The sequence below is a fragment of the Carettochelys insculpta genome, chromosome 1 (assembly GCF_033958435.1).
Source record: "Carettochelys insculpta isolate YL-2023 chromosome 1, ASM3395843v1, whole genome shotgun sequence".
Taxonomy (NCBI): Eukaryota; Metazoa; Chordata; order Testudines; family Carettochelyidae; genus Carettochelys; species Carettochelys insculpta.
The window spans coordinates 283,058,159-283,078,933 of NC_134137.1; the positions used below are offsets into that span (position 1 = coordinate 283,058,159).

Sequence of the window (20,775 nt, forward strand, 5' to 3'; positions counted from 1 at the left end):
AGTCAAATACTCTGACTGAACTGAGCCTCTTGGTTGGTGAAGTATTCAAAGACAATCTGTCTCTGATCTCATGTGGTAGCTGTAAAACTGATATTGCCTTTTACGCTTTAGAACTAACTAATGTTTGACTTGACATGGCACCAGAATGTTTATCCAAATATAACTTTATCTGATTAAATTAACACTAGACTTAGCACCATGTCTTCTGTTCAATGTCCAGATGCCATAAAAGTTGACGGCTTCCAAGAGGGTTAAAGTTTAACTTGCTTTGCTAGCACTTTTCCACCTGCCCTGCCCAGTAGTCCTTGTTTTTCTTTAGCTTGCTGCTAGAACTCCTTGAGGTTTTGTCTAAGGCTGCTTAATCAACATCTTTCCCAAAAGTTTAAAGCAGAAAAGTTAATTGGTTAAAAAAGTTTTTTTCCCTCTGAAGTCTAGGAACAGAGTGAACTAAGGGAGTGGCTACTGAAGTCAAGGAGTTGGGATGGAGAGCAGTGGAAGGTAGATTATGAAGGCAGAGGGTGGCGTGGAGGGGGGTATGAGGTGAGTGAGATAGCATGGAGCTTAAAGGCGTTCACTGGGGAGAAGGTGATTATGAGATCAGAATGTTATTTTGTCCATTTTGTTTCATTCATAGGGGAAGTAACACCGGGATTGTCACAGGTGGAATATGCTCTGCGTCGACACAAGCTGATGACTTTAATCGCGAAAGAGGCGCAAGAGTGGGGCGGGGTGGACTACACAGTGATTCTGCTCTCCAACCCCACCTACTACATGAGCAATGACATTCCATACACCTTCCACCAGGACACAAACTTCCTGTACCTGTGTGGGTTCCAGGAGCCTGACAGCATCCTCGTGCTGCAAAGTTTGCCTGGCAAGGCGCTGCCATCCCACAAGGCCATGCTCTTTGTGCCACAGCGAGATCCAAACCGAGAGCTGTGGGATGGGCCACGTTCAGGCACAGATGGGGCAGTAGCTCTAACAGGAGTGGATGAAGCTTACCCCATAGAGGAGATTAGACACCTGGTGACCAAACTGAAAGGTAATGGAAATGAGATGAGATGGAACCACGGTTAGAGGGACTGGATGACACAAGACTGGAAAATGTTCTTTGTCGCTGGTTCCAACCAGACCCCTTCTTGGGAGGTACATGACACTGGGAATGGGAAGCAGAGATTTTCACATCTAACCCCACTACCCTTCTCCCTGTAACTGAGCTACCCCGCATCCTTAAATAGCTGATAGCTGCTCCCTCCCAGCATCCTGAGCTACCCTTCATTGCGCACACTCCCCAACTCCTTTCTCCCCTTACCCTGAGGTACCTCTCACAGCACATAGCCCCGGCTATCTGCTCCCAGCACCCTGAACTACCCCTCCCTGCATGTAGCTCCTTGCTGCTTCCATCCTGCACCCTGAGCTACCCTTTCCCTGAACTTTGATGTATCCCCTGCCCACAAATAGCTCCTAGCTACCCCTGCACCCTGAACTATGCTCCTGCCAAGACACAGCCACAAGCTACACACTGCCAAGACACAGCAAGTTCGGTGCAGCTTTCAGTGATTACATTCTGCCTGAGGAACTTCACTTCGGTGAAAGGATGAAGGCAGGGGGTTTACAAACAACCCACCCCAAACATAATTGCTATTGATCCTTGTCCCTGGTAGTCATGAACAAGAGAGAAATCAGTCTTATGGGTTCTCCTTTGGGGTCAAGCAGTGCATCTAAGCTCAAGAATCTAAATTCTCATTATGCAGCTTTTACAGGGTTATGTGTTTGTTGTGAAACATTTTCCCCCAATTTACTTTACCCCACTAATGCTGCTTTCGCTCTGGGGAGGAAAGGTAGATGGGGAAAATAATATTCGTAGAAAGGGATATTTACCTTCTGAGTGTATATTTTTAAATTCATAAACTATTATTAGATCTGTAACCACAGTCTTGTTTACTTGTATGTTACTAACCTTCTGAGACCTAAGATGAGCATTAATACCCTGTAACACTGAGAGCAAATGTCAGGCTTGAGGCCATATTGCAAATCTAAAAGAAATTGCCTTTGAAATGACATGTCACACCTTCAGTTTTTTCTATTCTAGGAAGAGTTCACTCATGCAATGACCTCAGCATCTTTAATCTTAGTCTGTGCCTGTTATGTGTGTCTCAGGTGACTCGAACATGGTTTGGTATGATTCCACAAAGCCAGTTCATACACAGCTCCACTCTGACTACATGCAGCCTCTGGCTGAAATCAAAGCTAGGAGCAAAAATCGCATCCAAGCTATTCATCATCTAGTGCAACAGCTCCGGCTGATCAAATCCGCTGCAGAGATTGAGAGGATGAAGGTTGCTGGAAGGGTGACATCACAGGTAGGGAAAGTGAACCCATCAGATAAATACAGGCAAGTCATTTCTTGCGTGAGGGATAGCATGGGAGGATACACTCCTATAAAAGATTGAATTAAACTGGGCTCGAGTGGTGTCTTTAGTGTTGTCTGATCTTCCTTCACATGGAGATAATTTCTCCAAGTCTCTGTTAACCGTACTTTCCTCCTCCCTTCCGATCCGTCACACTGGTATGAGGCCTGTTGATTGAGCTGCTAGAGTGCTCAACGTTGGCATAATTCCCGTCAAGGCAACAAGGGAGTGGTTATGTATTTGACCTCCTTTAAAAATGGTATCCACTTCCAAACAAAGATACTCTCTTGTGCTCCCACCCCCTCCCGTGCTTCCTCCTGCCACTCTTTTCTTTTCTTTTGCTGCTTTCATCTGGTTCTTCTATTACAGACCAGGATGAGAAAAAGGGACTTTCCAGTTTTCTTCACATCCTTCACAGTCTTGAATATTTTTGTCAAGGATAATAAGTTGAGGAGACTCTTCTCTCAGCTCCAGACCCTGTGCTAATGCAAGATTAATATTGTTGTTTGGCAGGCTTTCATAGAGACAATGTTTGCCAGCAAATCCCCAGTGAATGAAGCATTTCTGTATGCTAAGGTCAGTACCTTGTTGGTTGTGGATGGTGCTGGGGAGGCAGTGAGGGCTGTATATTGTTTATTTCTCCAGGGAAACAAAAGAGATCTGAGTGCTGCTGATAGCTTACAGGGGAGCACAGCTGTGAGTGGAACCCAGGCACTGTCTTGCCTGTCTTTGTTGGTTCCTTTCACATGCCCAGGACATTCCCCAGCAGCTGCAGCTCTGTCAAGCCTGCTCTGCAGAACAGCAGAACATTTTGAAGTGGGCCTTGGGCCATCAGCAGCCTTTAATCTCCAGGCCTTTGATACTAAAAGCTGGATTTTTTTCACCCCATGAGTTAAAGGAGTAACTCCCTTAGCTCTTATCCGAAGTAAACTCGTAACCTTTTATGTAGCCCAACCACTAGAAAGTGACTGACGCTGACAGTGTGGGTTACACATCTTTCTGAGAAGGTGCTCTGTTTCTGTGCCCTTGCTTCGACCAGCAAGATGAATGTTTTCCAGACGTTTCATAAAGAAAGTCCGAAACTAAAAAAGTAAAAAAAAAAAAAAAGTCCAGTTCCTTTTTAAGTTTAATCAGTGTAGCAAAACAGAGTATTCCTGGGTGTGACTTTCCCACCTGCAGTGTAGGAGTGGGGAGAGGAAGGAGAAGGAAATTCTAGTCATTGAATAGAAAAAAGCAGTCCAGTAGCACTTTAAAGACTAACAAAATAATTTATTAGGTGATGAGCTTTCGTGGGACAGACCCACTACTTCAGATAATAGCCTTACCAGAACAGACTCAATATTTAGGGCACAGAGAACCAAAAATAGTAATCAAGGTTGACAAATCAGAAAAATTATCATCAAAGTAAGCAAACCAAAAAGAAGAGGGGCAGGAGGAGATGGGGGGAAGTCAAGAATTAGATGAAGCAAAGTATGTAAAAGAGCCCCTATAATGAGCTAGAAAATTGTCATCCCGGTTCAAACCACGTGTTAATGTGTTGAATTTGAATATAAAAGAGAGTTCAGCAGCCTCTCTTTCCAAATGGCTGTGAAAATTCCTTTTCGGTAAAAACACAGACTTTCAGGTCATTAACACTGAATATTTAAGTTTTGGGGAAACACCATTCAGTGACCAATGTGGTAGTGAGAGAAGCAGCAATAGAGGGGAAAGGACAAAGATGCAATGAATAAAGTAATAGAAATAAAGGAGACAGATTAGAGTGAGAGAATAAAATAGTAAAGTAAGAAAATGAGAGAGAAAAAATAGGGGCTGAATCCAAAATAGTTGTGGTTTGTGGTGTAGAGCAGAGACCCCACAAAGCATGTGAGTATAAATGAAATGGGAGTATGCAAAATGAGGAGAATTTCATAACACACTTTAAATAACATGAGACTGGAGGAAAGTAAATATAAGTGGAGAATTGTTGATGTGATAGGGAATTCTGGGTTTGTGTCTGTGGCTTTAGTGAAAATCCATTGAAAATCCAGGGGCTCTTTCTTTCCTTTTGTGAAAAGTATGAACAGCAAGTGATACATTAGTGCCTCTGACTTTTGTCAGTTATGTGGATCTAGTAATGAGGTTAGTACAGTAAAGTGTTAGACAAGGCGTTAGTGTTCTTCAAGATATGGTTTACTATTAATGATCAACACAGTCTATATCCTAATGATTGTAGTTTAGGGTGTCACTAAGGAGAAAAGGTCAAAAAAGAGTCTGGAATGTGCAGGAGAAAGAGGTAGAGAGATAAAGAGGGAGAGAAAGCACAAGTTTTCCAGTGGTGAATAAGGCTTTCCCATTTAGCATTTCATTGCTCCCCCATTGGTGTACTTCATGTTGTTATTTTGGCTATTAACTACATTTCTATGCCTGTACAACTCTCTTTTTGCATGTCTGGAGAGATTAATGTTGGATGTATGCTACCCACCAGTGCCAAGATCCAACCTCCACAAACTTCTACTTTTACACTTAATTCAGTCATGGGGGGAATTCTGAATATTTACTTCCCCCCACCCATTTCAAGATTGAGTGACAATACAGTTTGTCCTCTGGTAAGGGATGTAAAAACTCATTTAATTAGTTAGCTGGTTAAACTTAATGCTTAACTAGTTAACCTTTTAAAGGAGTGGTAGCCAGGAAAGCTCATTGTGGCAGGTGGGGGGCTTCTCCAGCCCCCACTAGTTAACTGTAACCAGTAAACCTCGTCCATTTATGTTGAGGCTTTTCTGATTGAACGTTAACTTTCCTATCTCTAGTAATGCCTTCTCTTTAGAATTTGAACACAGAATATAAGCAAATAACAAGTACTGTTATCTTAAATTTTCTGTATAATTTACTTTATTAGCAGAATGCATTACTTAGAGAGATGGTGGAAACTCCATCCCTAGAGGTTTTTAAGTCCTGACTGGGATGATTTAGTTAGGGTTGGTCCTGCTTTGGGCAGCGGGCTGGACTCTGTGACCTCCTGAGATCTCTTTCACCCCTAGGATTCTATGATTCTACCCTTCTTATGTATGTACAAAATCTATCCCAAAATAATTACTATTACAAATTGCCTGACATAGTCTAATGTAAAGTTGTGATATTTTCACCTCTGAAATAACTATAACATAATGCAACAAATTAGACCTTCCTCTGAAACAAATGTTTCTCAAGCGTTTTCAGAATATTTGAAACTTACCACTTAAGGACCAAATCCTGCTTGCTTTTCTCATCCAAATAGGCTTAGGCTCTTTGAGCAAGCAGGATGTGGCCTTTGATGTCTGAGTTGAGAGTGTTCTTTGCTGATAAGTAGTGCAGACTTTTAGAGAAGCTGATTAATTTAGGGTGCAATTTAATAAACGATCTCCAATGCGTCTTTGTGCCATACAATCCACAACCCAAATCATTTAGATTTGAGTGTAATGGAGCAATTTGCCCCACGTACCTTGGCAAGTTTTAAAAGATGTTTGTTAACAGTACTTTGTGCAGCACACAGATGGCCAGCCGATGGCTCTTGAGCCACATGCGGCTCTTTGAGCCTTTTAAATGCCGCTCCTCAAAGCCACGCACCAGGAATGCAGTGCCTGCTCCGCACATTTGCCCCACCACCTGGCAGATGAAATGTGTGGTGGCTCCTCAGAGCCGCACGCTGGGAGTGCCCCCCGCCTGCTCTGTGCACGTATTATATATTTATTTGTATATATCTATATATGATCTATATTTTATGTATGTGTCTATATCTGTAGGTAGATATGTAAAATTTCTTTCATCACTATGGCAAAACATTTGGGCATAGCCTGCCTGAATCTGCTGATGTCTTCTGCCCTGACACAAGATAGGGTTCCTCTCTTAATCAGGCAGTGAGGCATCGTCCAAAAATTTATGTTGACCTCTAAACATTAGCTGATATTTTGGAATTAAAATGCTCCCAAAAGTAGATAAATAATAGCTTCAAAAACATGCAGAGTTGTATGGGAAGTGAGAGCAATTCTTTAAAAATGCACAGATCCCTGCAAAAATGTACTACAGGTTGAACCTCTCTCATCCGGCACCCTTGGGACCTGACTAGAGGTCAATATTGTCTAGCACGTTATCAACACGTCCACTGCTTACTTGGTTCTCTAGGCTCATAGAAGACATTTAGGGGTAAGTTAGACCTAAATAACATGACAGAACGCTGAGAGCCAGGATGGATGAGTGGAGACAAACTTTATGGGACCACGGGGAAACTTGGCCACGCCCATGCTAAGTGGTCGTCCAGCTAACTAAAATCACGCCAGATTACAGATGTTGCTGGATGAAAGAGTTGTGGATTAGAGAGATTCGATCTCTATAGCGTTGTAAAAACGTGATGTGACATTTAATAAGAGAAAGAGAGAGGAGATCTGTGCCATTAAAAATTTGGTTCTAGACACTTCTGTAAAAAATGACCATCTTCCATTGTTCTGCGCACCCCTAGGCAGTTTCCATTCAGGAAAGGCTTCCTCACTTTCATTTTCTTCCGTGTTACTGTCTTCTGTACATAATCAGAGAGAATGGCAATAGAGGTAGGAACTGTGGTTGCCCAGGACAATGAGAACTAATAGGCTGCTTCTCTCTGAATTGATTGTTTCAGTTTGACTTTGAATGTCGGGCTCGTGGGGCTGACATCTTAGCTTACCCTCCTGTAGTCGCTGGTGGCAACAGGTCCAACACCTTGCACTATGTCAAAAACAACCAGCTTATCAAGGTAAGCCAATACTTTTCACATGTTTAAACTCCAGTGTACTAACAGTGTGTCCACATGAGCTGCTGGTCCATTCACCAGCCCCTGACCACCAGGTTGCACCAGGCGCACCTGTACCCTTGCTGCCTCTCTTGTGACAACAACTGCTGAAACAAATTGGTTGGAATGAGAGAATATTTATGCAGTACTGAAAAAGCGGACCCTCCTATAGTTATCCCTTTTTGCTCTTTTAATGTACCCATTGACATATCTTCTAAAGGGTGCAGAGCTTCTCTCAGAAGTTTGCAAATGCTGTTTAGTGGCTCTTCTGCTTGTGTATTATACATTTCTGTAGTTCCCATGTTGCAGTCCAATATGCGGGATGGGTCCCATATGTTGTAAAAGTCAGAGAGTAGTAGCACCAGTCACACATGATAAAGTAGTTGTAATGAAGATGCTAGAGCCCCTCCTCTCTCACCTGAAATTTTTCCATCTTGCTCTACTTTCGTTCACAATAAATTGCAATAGCAAATTTCTGCTATTTTATGACAGAAGTCCAACTGAATCCCTTTAGTGTAGTTGAGAGGGAAGGGAAAATCATCTGGGATCTTTATGACCTGTTGGTGAATCTGTCTGCTTTGTTTTCATAGCTCCAGAGCATGGAATTCTCCAGCAATTTTGAAAACAGTTTTAGCTTCATATAAGTCTCTGAAGGAGAATACTCCATTACGATACTATGTCTATGACTCACTTTTCAATAGAGCCTGTTACCTTGCCTCCTGCCTTATGTAGGACGGAGCTTCCTTCCCTCCTGGCTTACTCTTTTTTGTTGAAGAAAGCATGTTGTTTAGGGCCTTGAAATATTCTTCACATGCGCTCATGATAAGACCAGTCGCTTATGTGGCAAGAAGGGCATCCATTGTTATACTCCCAGTCAAGGTCAGGCTTCTGGGCATAACTCAGATGGCGTCTGATAATTTAATTCTGAGTATTTTTATTAGTGCTACGAGAAATGGGTAATCGTGAATAAACAATCATTAGTAAGACGTTTGCCTTGCTTTTCCTCTGAGGTGTACTTAGCTTTGAAGACATTGCAAAGGAAAACCCCAACTCCTCTTTATGCTTTGTTCCAGGGAACTTGCCTTTCCTATGCAGAAGTGCAACTAAGTCACACAGGAATTAATCCGTCTCCACTTTTGGAGAAGCTTTCCCCACCCCACAGTGGAAATAAGGAGGTGGCAATGTCAGGTAGCACTGTTAACGCCATGGCGCTCACCTGAGCAAAGCATGCCATTCCCACCAATTCAGATGCAGTCAGAAATGACTACTGATTATGTTAAAGTTGGATATCTGTTCCCATGCTGGACTCCACAATGGCCTCTTGTTCCAGAGAAACTTCCTCTCCCATAGAATGAAAATGAATGAGCCTACTAAATGACCCTATCATCTCAGAAGACTAGGTTCTCTTTATAGTGTCTTGGAGTTACATCACAAAATAATGAAGTAATATTGTCACTGTCTGTCTTTAGAATGCAGCAACAAGATATTTGACATAGTGAGACTGTCAGAGAGTGTCCCCACTGGGAGCACCCTGCAGCAGCTGTATGGACGCATCTGCCTCAGTTTTCCTCCTTCAGAGCCCCCAGTATTTCTGCCATGAATCTCTTGCCCAATAATACTCTGCCTTGGGGCTGACTTATGACAAAAATACTGCAAATAATCCGAAACAAAACTTCCAAAACATACTCCATATCTTACACTGAGTGTATATCATCCTTCCCATGCTTTTCTTCGATTGTCTCTTGTCCTTTTACCAGAACAGTCACCCACGCCTCCCGGTGGGAACCCCAATAGCTTCTCTGCTAGGATTTCATCCTCACGAGAGGAGCAACTGTTCAGCACTTTCCATTCTTCAGCTATCTGTCTCTGTCCTCCTCCTTTCCAGTTTAGAAGTCCACAGATAATTCCCTCTGCTGGTTTCCAGCTTTCACTCTATGATCCTGGTTTAGGGAAGTCAGCCACACAATACAGTAAACTCTTCTATATCTGGTGTTCTATCATCCAGTACTCTCAAATACCCGGCATTTTAACCATAAGTAAATTTTAGTTATGTTTTTCATAAGTACGGTATAGTGAAAATAAATACAGCAAATACAGTATAAATTTACAGTGTACAATACTATTGTTATTGGTAAATAAAGTACTCTGCATACATTTTTGTTCGTTTCTTAACATCTAACCTTGTTTTCCATTAGTGTTGTGCATTGCTAGGTCTACCACTCCATAGTACAGAATATTTGAATATCATTAACCACCCGGTCCCAGGGCTGCAAGATATGAAAGAGTTTACAGTACTCTAAGACACCAAAATCCTGCAGCCCAGCAGGACCCGCGGGCAGACTCCCTGCCTGCTGCTGCCCCACAAACCGCTCAAAGGGGCCAGCATGTATATCTCTGTGTGGTGTGTGCCCCTTGAGGGACAGTGTGTCCATGCCCTGCCCCCAGCACCATCTTCGCAGCCTCCCATTGGCCAGAAACCAGCCAGTAGGAGTTGCAAGAGCTGTTTTTGGTGGGCGGAGACCCACTTCCCTCCTCCCACGAGTGGCACCCTGTGCTGCCCAGAGATGCACACGCTTTACCCAGCAGCCAGTTGCTTTGAGCAGGCTTCCCAAAGGTCCCTATGGGCTGCTGGCCAGGAACCACCTATGTTAAGTGCCTCCCAGCCAGAACCTGCACCTAGCACCCAACCCCTTCCTGCACCCTAACTCCCTGCTCTGGGTCACACCCGAAACCCTCTGCACCTGCCCCAGTCACAACTGTCTCCCAGACTTTGCACCCCTTTTTACACGTCTCTCTCCAATGCAGTATCCTTTCTTGCACCCAAATCCCGTCCCAGACCCTGCACTCCAATCCCAGCTCACAACTTTCTCCTTCACCCCACTACCCCCTGGTATCCCAGTTCCCTACCAAGAGCTTCTTCCTGTATCCAAATTCCATCCCACACTCCACAGCTCCTTCTTTAATATAATAGAAAAGTATAACCCCTGACTACTTACCAAATCCTCCCCCATCAAAAATTATTGCCAACCCCTGTCCTACAGGTGCCACCAGGGACCTCTTGATCTCTGTCAGTTCTCGCATGCCAAGGTCTTACTCACAGGCAGTTCTCACCTGTTTTTTTTTACTGACTGACTCTTCCACCCATTCAGTTTTCTGTTTCTACACTGCAGGATTTTTCAGAAGTAACTTATTTCAGCGTTCTAATATCTAAATAAGTTGTTTCTGAAAAGAGTGTTCACGCTGCAAGAGCATTTTGAAGTAGAGTGTTTACATGAGAGAGACCAATTCTGCAACAAGAGCAATAATGAGATGCCTCCTTGGAGGCCGATTAAGTCGTAATAACCTCTGTGTAGTGTACAGAGTCAATTTCGAAACTGAAAGGCGAGGGTCAGCAAAAGTCGTTTGTTTTGGTGGAGTTACTATTTTGAGTTAAATGCCCTGTTATTTCAGAATGACAAGGTGTGCAATGTGGATGCAAGGTTGGCTGGTGGGTTGGTTTGTTTCTGAAAAAAGGTTCTTCGAGTGATTGCTCATATACATTCCAATTTGGGTGTGTGCCAAGCACATGCCCTGTTGCCAGAAGCTTTTTGCCCTAGCCAGTAGCCCTAGGGTTGGTGTGGCGCCCCCTGGAGAGGCGCCCATATGGCTGCCCATATATGCGCCGCCCGCCCTGCACCCCACTCAGTTCCGTCTCGCTGCACTGTCGGTTGGTGGAGCTCCCTCATTGTTGAGAGTTCCCTGGTAACCTTTATTGTTTTAATTAGTTGTAGATAGTTATCTCCATAGGCAAATAGTTCTTCTTAGCACCTAGTGAGCCGGGGCGGGTCTTTAACCCCCTCGGTGCCTCAGCACCAGGGGATGCCTGGCTCCCTGGGGTTTAAAAACGGTTTAAAATGTGGCAAAAATATTCCCGAAAGCGACCTGCATAGGGCATATTTGAGTTGCCTTGGTGAGAGTCACTGCCGGGAGCGCTGCTCTATTTGCAAGGCCTTGAAGCCCAGGACTTTATGAGATAGAGCTCAGCAGCTGAAAGTTCTTCTAATGGAATCAGCCTTGCACCCAGACATGTCCCTGACGGGAACTCAGAGCACCACATCATCAGTGCAGAGCGTTCCGGCACCGTAGGTGCCGTCAGAGGGTTCCTGGCACCAAGAGCAGGACTTGGCACCTAGTGCCTCCTGCCACCATAAGAGCCAGTCCCTGGTGCCATGTGAAAAGAGAAGACGGGACGGGGGTCGATCCCAGGAGAGAAGAGGGCGAAGACGAGCTTTGGGGGAGTCTACCAGATCTCACCATGACTGGGGTCATGAAGTGCGGGCATTGACTCCAGCGCGAGGCGGGAGCCTGCGCTCTCCCAGGCTGCCCTTGACGCTGGAGGCCTTTAGCGCTGCGCAAGGTCTCCTGCAGATTACGGTGCCACCACAGATGCCGCACCAGGAGCCTTCATTGCTCCTGTTCCAGGCACCTGGTCAGGCTCTAGGGATCCCAGCGCGGTTCCTGGTGCCGTTGAGACCCCAACAAACGGTTGCCTCTATCGGTGCCGTGCAAACGGTGCAGAATGCGCAGGAACCAGTGGGAGCTGTGGGACCCTCGGCACCACCATTGTCGTTCGCGTCAGGGTCTGCGTCGGAGTCAGACTCGTTTTACTCCATCTCAGCTCGGAGTGGGAGTACAAGGTCATCCCAACGCAGAGGGCACCGACACCACTCCCAATGCCCCTCAGAAGGCCCCCCCAAGGGGCACCACAATGGCCCTTCTGGACCCCATGGGCGATCCACGAGAGACAGGGGCAGGATGCAGGACTCCTGTTCAGGGCAGCTGGCACTCCCCATGAGCCGAGATCGGCACCGACCGCTGCTCTGGGAGCCCTACCAAGAGAGCAAGTGGAGTCATCAGCATCAGCACCAATGCAGTTGGAGGCGACCCAAGCGTGGGCACCGCTCCTGCAGGCATGAGGAACTGTGGTGCAGTGGGCACCGGCACCGACAAAATCGGTGCCATCCCAGGTGCAGAGTGGCCCTGTCTTCATGGCGTCACACCAGGGACCACTATGGAGCCCTTCTCCCCAGGCACCGAGCACGGCACCACAGACTACGGTGCCGGGGACTCAAATGGAGGTGCCAGAACCCCCCGCGCCGGTGGGCTTGGAGGGTGCAATGCCCTCATCTTCGTCCTCCCCAGGTGAGGCGTTAGCTGGATCCGCTGCATCCTCGGCACTGGAGGATGGAGGAGCGTACCAGCAGCTGTTGAGGAGGGTGGCCCAGAGTCTGGTGGTGCAGGCAGAAGAGGTCAGGGGCGAGATAGATCCAGTTACAAATATCCTCTCAATGTCTGCCCATTAGAAAGACAATTGCCAACACAGCAAAGACAGCGTGGCAAGCCCCAGCCTCAGCCTTGTCCATGGCTAGCAAAAATGAACACCATTATTTTGCCCCAGCCCAGGGAAATGAAATGAACATCTGTTCACCCATCCTCCCGCTGAATCCCTTGTTGTGGGTGCTGTGAACAATAGGGAGAGGCAGGGGGTTCAGGGGCCCTCCCCTAAAAAGAAAGACGCCAAAAGACTAGACCTGTAAGGTAGGAAAGTTTACTCTGCAGGTGGCCTACAATTGAGACTCTCTAACCAGCAGGCCGTGGTTAGCAGGTACGCATGCAATACGGCCAGCTCTATGGACCATTTCGGCAAACTGCTCCCGCCAGACACTAAGTTGGAATTTACAGCTCTGATAGCGGAGCAGAGACTCATATCTAGAGCAGCACTGCAGATCGCCCTAGATGCAGCCAATGTGGCTACCAGGGTCATGGCCTTGGGTACAGCCATGAGAAGGGGGGCATGGCTTCAGGTCTCAGGACTCTCACAGGAGGTGCACCAGTCTGTTCGGGACCTCCCTTTCGATGGCCCCTCCCTATTCTTGGGAAAAAAGTGACAAGAGTCTTCATAGTATGAAGGACTCTCAGGCCGCTCTACGCCCACTGGGCCTATACACACCGGCGATCCAGAGAAGACATTTTACCCCAAGGCCCCAGTTCAGACAGTTCCCACAACAACAACGGGATGGGAACAGGAGAAGGGGCCGTCCTAATAGGAGGCGTCAGGGTCAACAGACACAGGACCAGAGCCACCCTAAACCCCCACCGGGGTCTAAACACCAATTTTGGGGGGGTGATAGGGAGCGACACACTGGCCACCCCCACAGTTCCAGCTCAGTGTTTATTTTCATTCTGCCTATCCACATTCTACCATGCCTGGTGCAGCATAACTTTGGACCAGTGGGTCCACCGTACGGTAGAAAAGGGATATGCTATCCAGTGTTCTTCTTACCCCCCTTCACAACCCCCTTCCCCGTCCCTCTTCAGGGACCCCTCTCGCACGATGGTTCTCAGGCAGGAGGTGGGAACCCTCCTACAAAAGGAGGCTATAGAGGAAGTTCCCCAGGAATTCCGGGGACAGGGATTTTATTCCCTCTATTTCCTAATCCCCAAAGTGAAAAGAGGGCTATGGCCAATCTTGGACCTGCGAAACGTGAAGAAATTTGTGAAAAAGATAAAGTTTTGTATGATATCCCTGGGTATAATCATCCCAATGCTGGAACAAGGGGACTGGTTTGCCACTCTCGACTTACAGGATGCGTATTTCCATATAGTAATCTATCCAACTCACAGGAGGTTCCTCTGGTTTGTGCTGGGGAAGGATCATTATCAGTTCACAGTCCTTCTGTTCAGACTCTCCTCGGCACCGAGAGTCTTTACCAAATGTATGTCAGCAGTGGCAGTCTTCTTACGCAGGCAGGGGGTGCACCTGTTCCCTTACCTAGATGACTGGCTGATCCAAGGTCAGTCACAGAAACAGGTGTCGAGACATGTACAGCTGATAAGAAAAACATTCGATATGTTAGGCCTCCTAGTAAACGAGGCGAAGTTGGTGCTAACCCCAACTCAAGTCGTGGAGTTTGTGGGCACACGACTAGATGCAGAACAAGCCAGAGCCTTCCTGCCCCAGAGCAGGGACCAAGCTATGGCGTCTTGCATTCAAGACCTAATAAGGTTCCCAACCACAATGGCCAGGGGATACCTCAGGCTGTTGGGTCACATGGCAGCACGCACGTTCATAGTCCAGCATGCCAGGCTGTGGACGCGCCCCTTCCAGTTATGGCTCATCTCAGTATACAGACCTGTCAGGGACAGCATAGACAAGTTAATCACAGTCCCCCCAAGAGTGTTCATGGCATTACACTGGTGGCTAGAAGCCGGGTCGGTCTGCATAGGAGTGCCCTTCAGTCCCCTGCAACCCTCCCTCTCCCTGGTCACAGATGCCTCAGACCTCGGCTGGGGGGCACACCTGGGGGACTGCCAGATGCAGGCCCTGTGGAGCAATACTGACGCTCATCTCCGCATAAATGTGGGGGAGCTCAGAGCAGTTCAGCTGGTGTGCAAAGTGTTTCAGAACAAACTGGGGGCAGTGTGTTGCAGTCACCACAGACAATACTATGGCAGTATTCTATATGAACAAACAAGGGGGTGCACTCTCATCACCCCTGTGTCTAGAGGCCCTCGCGCTTTGGGACTTCTGCAGCCAGCACCAGAGTCTCCTGAGGGCATTCTACATGCCTGGGGATCACAGTTCCCTAGCGGACCACCTCAGCAGGTCCTTCATGGACCACGAGTGGTCATTACACACCGAAGTACTGAATTCAATTTTCCAGAGCTGGGGACGTCCCCAGGTAGACCTCTTTGCCACTCATCTCAATGCGAAGTGCAGGATGTTCTGCTCTTACCAGAACCAAAGTCCAGGCTCTTGGGCAGATGCCTTCAGCATTCGTTGGTCGGGTCCATTGCTGTACGCCTTCCCACGGATACTGCTCATCCACCAAATGCTGTTGAAAATTCAGTCAGACCAAGCATCAGTTATCCTGGTTGCCACAGCCTGGGCTCGACAATACTGGCACTCGACCCTCTTGGAGATGTCCGCTTGCGTCCAGAGGTGCTTCCGTTGCGCCCGGACCTGCTGACACAGGAGGAGGGGAGATTGCGGCATCCCAGTTTCCAGGCGCTGCATCTCACAGCATGGAGGCTCCATGGCTGAGACTGGTTGAGCTGGCCTGCTCCCAACCTGTCAGGGAAGTGTTTTTAAACAGCAGGAAGCCCTCCACGAGGGTAACATATGTAGCCATAGGGAAGAGGTTTAGTATATGGGCCACCCAAAAGGGGGTGTTCCCGGGAGAGGCCCCAATACCATGTATCCTTGACTACTTGCTGGCCCTAAGCCAGACGGGGCTATCACTATCCTCCCTAAAAGTGCACTTGGCAGCCATTTTGCCGTTTCACCCAAGGGCTGGGAGGTCCTCGATCTTCTCAGACCTGGTGGTAAAAAGGTTCATGAAGGGAATGAAAAGAGTCAAATCGCAGGTTCGGGTCCCCCTGCCAACATGGGACCTTAATTTGGTTTTGTCTAGGCTGATGGCTCCCCCGTTTGAACCTCTCACCTCCTGTTCTATGTTGTTCCTTACCTACGAGGTGGCATTCCTGGTGGCCATTACCTCAGCCAGAAGGGTGTCAGAGCTCACGGCCCTGATGGTGGACTCACTTTACATGGTGTTCCACAAAGGCAAGGTCAGGCTGAGACCCCACTCGGCATTTCTGCCTAAGGTGGTCTCCCCCTTCCACATTAACCAAGACATCACCTTACCGGTGTTCTATCCAAAGCCCCAGGCCTCCCCTAGGGAGCAGAGTCTACATACCTTGGATGTCCGGAGGGCACTGGCCTTCTATATGGGCAGGACCAAACCCTTCCGGAAGTCGCAGCAGTTGTTTGTTGCAGTGGCAGACAGGATGAAGGGGCACCCAGTCTTCTCTCAGCGGATCTCCTCCTGGATAGTGACCTGTATCCGTGAGTGTTACAAACTGGCGGGGTTTCCCCCTCCCCCAATCAGGGCTCACTCCACTAGGGCACAGGCATCCTCTATGGCGTTCTTGGCTGAGGTCTCTGTCTGGGACATCTGTGGGGTGGCCACTTGGTCCTCTATTCACACGTCGGCAGCGCATTATGCAGCATGCATGGGAAGACGCTGCAGTGGGCAGGGCTGTCCTGCACTCCTTTCAGGGCTCCGACCCGGCCTCCGAGGCATTGGCTTGCACTCACCCACATTGGAATGCACATGAGCAATCACTCGAAGAAGAAAAGACAGTTACCTGTTCTGCAACTGGTCTTCAAGGTGTGTTACTCATGTCCATTCTAAAACCCTCCCACCTTCCCCTGTCAGAGTAGCCGGCAAGAAGGAACTGAGCGGTGGGGGGGGGAGTGTGGGCGGGTCAAGTGGCACATATATGGGCGCCACTCCAGGGGGCGCCACACTGACCCTAGGGCTACTGGCTAGGGCAAAAAGCTTCCGGCAATGGCATGCACTCGGTGCACACCCAAATTGGAATGGACATGAGCAACACGTCTTGAAGAACACCAGTTACAGAACAGGTAACTGTCTTTTTTCTTCCACCACAAAAAAAACAAAAAACACCTCAAACACCAGTGTAGACAAGCCCTTAATCCCTACTGGGATGCTGCAGATGAGTCATGGGTGCTTTGACTTCTTCCTTTTTAAAGTGCTTGTGTCATTGTTAGTGACATTTTCATGATATTCTGCCAGGGTCATGAGTATCTTCAGCAAAAACATTTTCCAGAATTTAGTTAGTTTATTTTATTATTCCCAAGAGAACTAGTAGGGGATCATCCCACACTGAACTAGTTGTTCCCAAGATGTGTAAAATGGAGTCGAAATGCGAAATCAAACTGGCAGTGAGTACAAACTACCAGTATAAATATTCATAATTTTTACATACATATACTGCTAGCAGTTAAACACCATGAAGATCTAAGATTCTGCCTTGGCTTTTCCACCAGTGCACAGAACTACACCCAAGGTCTTCGCTGGCTGCTGTGCTGCTGAATGCTAGTAAGATCACTGGGGTGATAGTGTAAGTCAACATCGAATTTGACCCAGCGTTTTAAAGAACTGACTGGGCTGTTGGCAGTCCACTTATCTGCCATTCCCTCCTTCCTTTCTCGATACTTGGATCCCGGGCTTTCACATGGTCGTAGGCTTGGGAGACGCAGATGATGCTCTTTGATAGGCACTGGTTTGGCTGAATGGGAAAAAAAGTGACTGGAACGTGAATTGGAGGTAAATGTGTCCTGAAGTCTAGGATTCCTGTGGCCTGGCATGTGTCAGAATCTATCATCTCACAGTTTTGGGAAGTCCTAGGCGAGAGCCGTGGAGATAACAAACACTGTTTTAAGGTGTCATTCTCAACAATGCAACCCTGTCAAAGAGAGAGTAGGTCTCCTGATCGCCTATAATAAGAGGAATTCACTGTGCCAGAGCTCTTCAGCCATCTCTTTTCCACACTGGAGCCCGTGCACCAAAAAGCATTGGACAAATTCTTTCTCATCTATTTTGTTAACCACTTTTAGTCCTGATTATTATCATGAATTCCTGTTAAAAGTGATACCTGTATTTTAGACTGACTGGTTTAAAGGAATGACCACTGATGACAACCTGTCTGAATATCAGTGGCTGCAAAAAATTTCAAAGGAAATGTCCCCTTGCAAAGAAAAGAGTTAACATCAGTATACTGGAGCTCAGGCTTTCTAGGTATTGGCAATGTTCAGGCAATATCCAGCCAGCTGACTGAACAATTCAGCCATAGTTGCTTATCTGAACAAGGGAACCCTGGAATACTCCTCTGTGAGAGGAGTCTAGTCTCCACTGCATCTTTAGAGAAAAGTGTCTCCTTGTTCCAGGAGTGAGCTGTCTCCAAGAGAAAGCTCCATTCTTAGGGGAATCTTGGCTGGCTTGAGTCATGGTATATTTCTTCTTCTTCTCCAGGATGGAGAAATGGTCTTGCTAGATGGTGGATGTGAGTCTTCCTGCTACGTAAGTGACATCACTCGTACCTGGCCCATCAATGGCAGGTAGGATGCCCACAGGTGGAGAGAGATCATGAGGAATGTGGTTGACTGTGGGTGTAGGCACACTAATTTGCAATTAGCCATAAGTGTGTGTGTGTGTGTGTGTATGCGTGTGTGTGTGCGTGTGCGTGTGTGCTTTCATGCATGCAAGCTTTGTGTATGGATTTGTGTGTGTAATTTTAGTGCACCCATCACTGTCGTATCTCAGAGTAACCACATTGCATAAAAAACAGGGTGAGTACCTGTATACCTTAGCCTTTCCGTATCAGTCCCTGTAACCAGGTTACAGAGGTTGGGCTTGCCTTTTCTTGTGCAGATGCTGACTCTGGGCATGTGCGTGAGAAAAAAGGTAACAGGTGTTTAGTCCACTTGTGAGTGGCTGCCTCAGGGAGGTTCCAGCAAAGTGTCTCTGTGATGGTTGGGTTGGTGCCAGCGTCCCTTTGCTCATGTGCTTCACTTCAAACTTCAGCTTTGTCCTGCCCTGCTTCAGATCAAGGATTCCAACCAAAGATACCAAACCTGAGCAGGGAAGGAGGTGACCTCAGTAGTACTTTGTGTGGTCTTTCATATTGGCAGCTGGTGTGTTCTCTTCTCACTGCTTCAGCACTGAGCTGTGCCTGACTCAGAACTACCTGAGAACTTCCCCTTTGAGACACAACCTCCCTCGCTTTCTTCTGGCTTTCAGGTTCACTGCTCCCCAAGCAGAGCTGTACCAGGCTGTCCTGGACATCCAGAGCTCCTGCCTGAGCCTCTGCTCTCCAGGCGTGAGCTTGGAGAACATCTACAGTCTCATGCTGAGCCTTATGGGACAGAAGCTGAAGGAGCTGGGGATCCTAAAGAAAAGCACCACAGAGAACCACCTCTTCAAGGTACTTTAGTTCTTTTTACCCCACCATTCCCAAACCAGATTTGGTGCTTATTTCCTCACAGGAGAGGCTGTGGTGTGTGGCAGTGTTTCTTACGCTTTTGGGGATCGCAGGACACCAAACACTAATATTTTTCATGCAGAACACCTATGAAAATTTTCTTCCAAAAAATTGCTGTTGGATGAAAAAAAAACTAAACGGCAATATGTACAGCAAAAAAAAAAAAGGAAGCAATTTAAGTAGGTACCATAGTAATGAAGGTAGTAAAGTTGTATCTGGTTTAAGTAACAGAAAATATGTACTTAGAATTATTTTTCCAAATGCTCGCGGCACACCTGCGAGTTGCTCATGGAACACCAGTGTTTTGCAGAACTGGTGTGTGCAAATCAAGACACAAGCCCTGGAGACCAGAGTTTGGCACTCACTTCAGCATATATGGCCATCACATGTTGTTACAGCTCTTCAGGGAACATGTCCTATAAGAATGTGAATGTAGGGGAGGCAATGCCTGTTTTACTCAGCAGGTGGCAGCACAGCCAGGTCAGATGCACCAGTTCTCTAGAATAGTAACAGAGGAAGCCGTGTTAGTCTATACACTATCAAAACAAAAAGCAGTCAAGTAGCACTTTAAAGACTAGCAAAATAGTTTATTAGGTGAGCTTTCATGGGAGAGACCCACTTCTTCAGACCAGAGAGAGAGTGGGGAACAGGAGGTAGTATGAGATATTTTTATTCCTTCTTAGGGCTTGTCTACACTTTTTTTTTTTTTTTCCCGCAGAAGAACTCCTTTTTTTTCCAGGAAAAAAAAACCATGTGTCCACACTGCAAAGCTTATTATTCTGGAATAACAGAACATTTAACTTGGAATAATGACTCCACCGAAACCAACATCTTTCACCGACCAACTCCCCCTTTCAGTTTCAGTATATACTGAGCAGGGGTAATTACGACTTAATTAGCTTCCAGGTAGGCATCCCATCATTGCTCTTATTTTGAAATTGGGCTCTCTAGCATGAACGCTCAGTTTCGAACTGCTCTTGCAGTGTGAATACTTTTAAAAAATAACTTATTTTGACAATATTTCTGAAAAACCCTGCAGTTTAGAGACATAGCCTTAGAATAAGATTCTTAAGTCGGGGAGGGGAATTAACCATTGTAGAGGAGAATTAAGTGAAACCTGTCCAGCTTTGTAAGCCTTTTCCTTAGACACATTTTTATCCACGTGAAAACATCTCTGCACAGTTTGCTACAAATTGGGAGGCTCTGTTGATGAGAGGGCCAGGAATGGCATAGCCAAAGAATGCAGAAGGTCAGAGCAGAGCAATATTGACAGCGTTGTTTGGGGTGCCTAAGACTGAAGTATGTGGTGTGTGCAGGGCAGGAGTGAAGAGAATTAGCAACTTTATTGAGGACAACATGTAAGCTGCCTGTTGTAGAAATGGCTCAAGCCAGTGATCATTCATTTTCATGAGCATGCAGTTCCCCCACAATTTAACGTGAAATGGAGGAAAGCCCTCAGTGATCCTTTAAGCATGAGACTGATGAGCCCAGTCTCCATGACAAACACAAGCCATCATGTTCCTGTATGTCCCTCCCGCCCTTCCTCTTTCTTCTTCCTGATAAGAGTCTTCAGTTACGGAAATGGTTGTTATAAAGAGGAGGGTGATAAATCCTATTCCTTAACCACCCACAACAGGACAAGATAGCCTTAAATTGAAGCAAGGGAGATTCAAGTTAGACATTAAGACATTAAGA

The 20,775-nt window shown here is 46.8% G+C and overlaps 1 protein-coding gene across 12 annotated transcripts in view; it reads left to right on the forward strand.

Annotated features, from left to right (window-relative positions):
* XPNPEP3 (X-prolyl aminopeptidase 3) overlaps positions 1-20,775 on the forward strand; it is a 74,652-nt gene that overhangs the window by 9,522 nt on the left and 44,355 nt on the right. For 10 of the 12 annotated variants that reach the window (XR_012647602.1, XM_075009716.1, XM_075009632.1 and 7 more), the window contains exons 3-8: positions 635-1,042; positions 2,161-2,363; positions 2,925-2,987; positions 7,042-7,155; positions 18,072-18,157; positions 18,840-19,023. Coding sequence is in view for 11 of the 12 variants with exons in the window: in XM_075009716.1 (XP_074865817.1) it covers positions 635-1,042; positions 2,161-2,363; positions 2,925-2,987; positions 7,042-7,155; positions 18,072-18,157; positions 18,840-19,023 (1,058 nt within the window). In the remaining variant the exon portion in view is untranslated. Of the gene's footprint in view, positions 1-634; positions 1,043-2,160; positions 2,364-2,924; positions 2,988-7,041; positions 7,156-18,071; positions 18,158-18,839; positions 19,024-19,798; positions 19,987-20,775 lie in introns of all 12 variants that reach the window. The other 2 variants (XM_075009706.1, XM_075009642.1) reach the window with 2 other exon arrangements.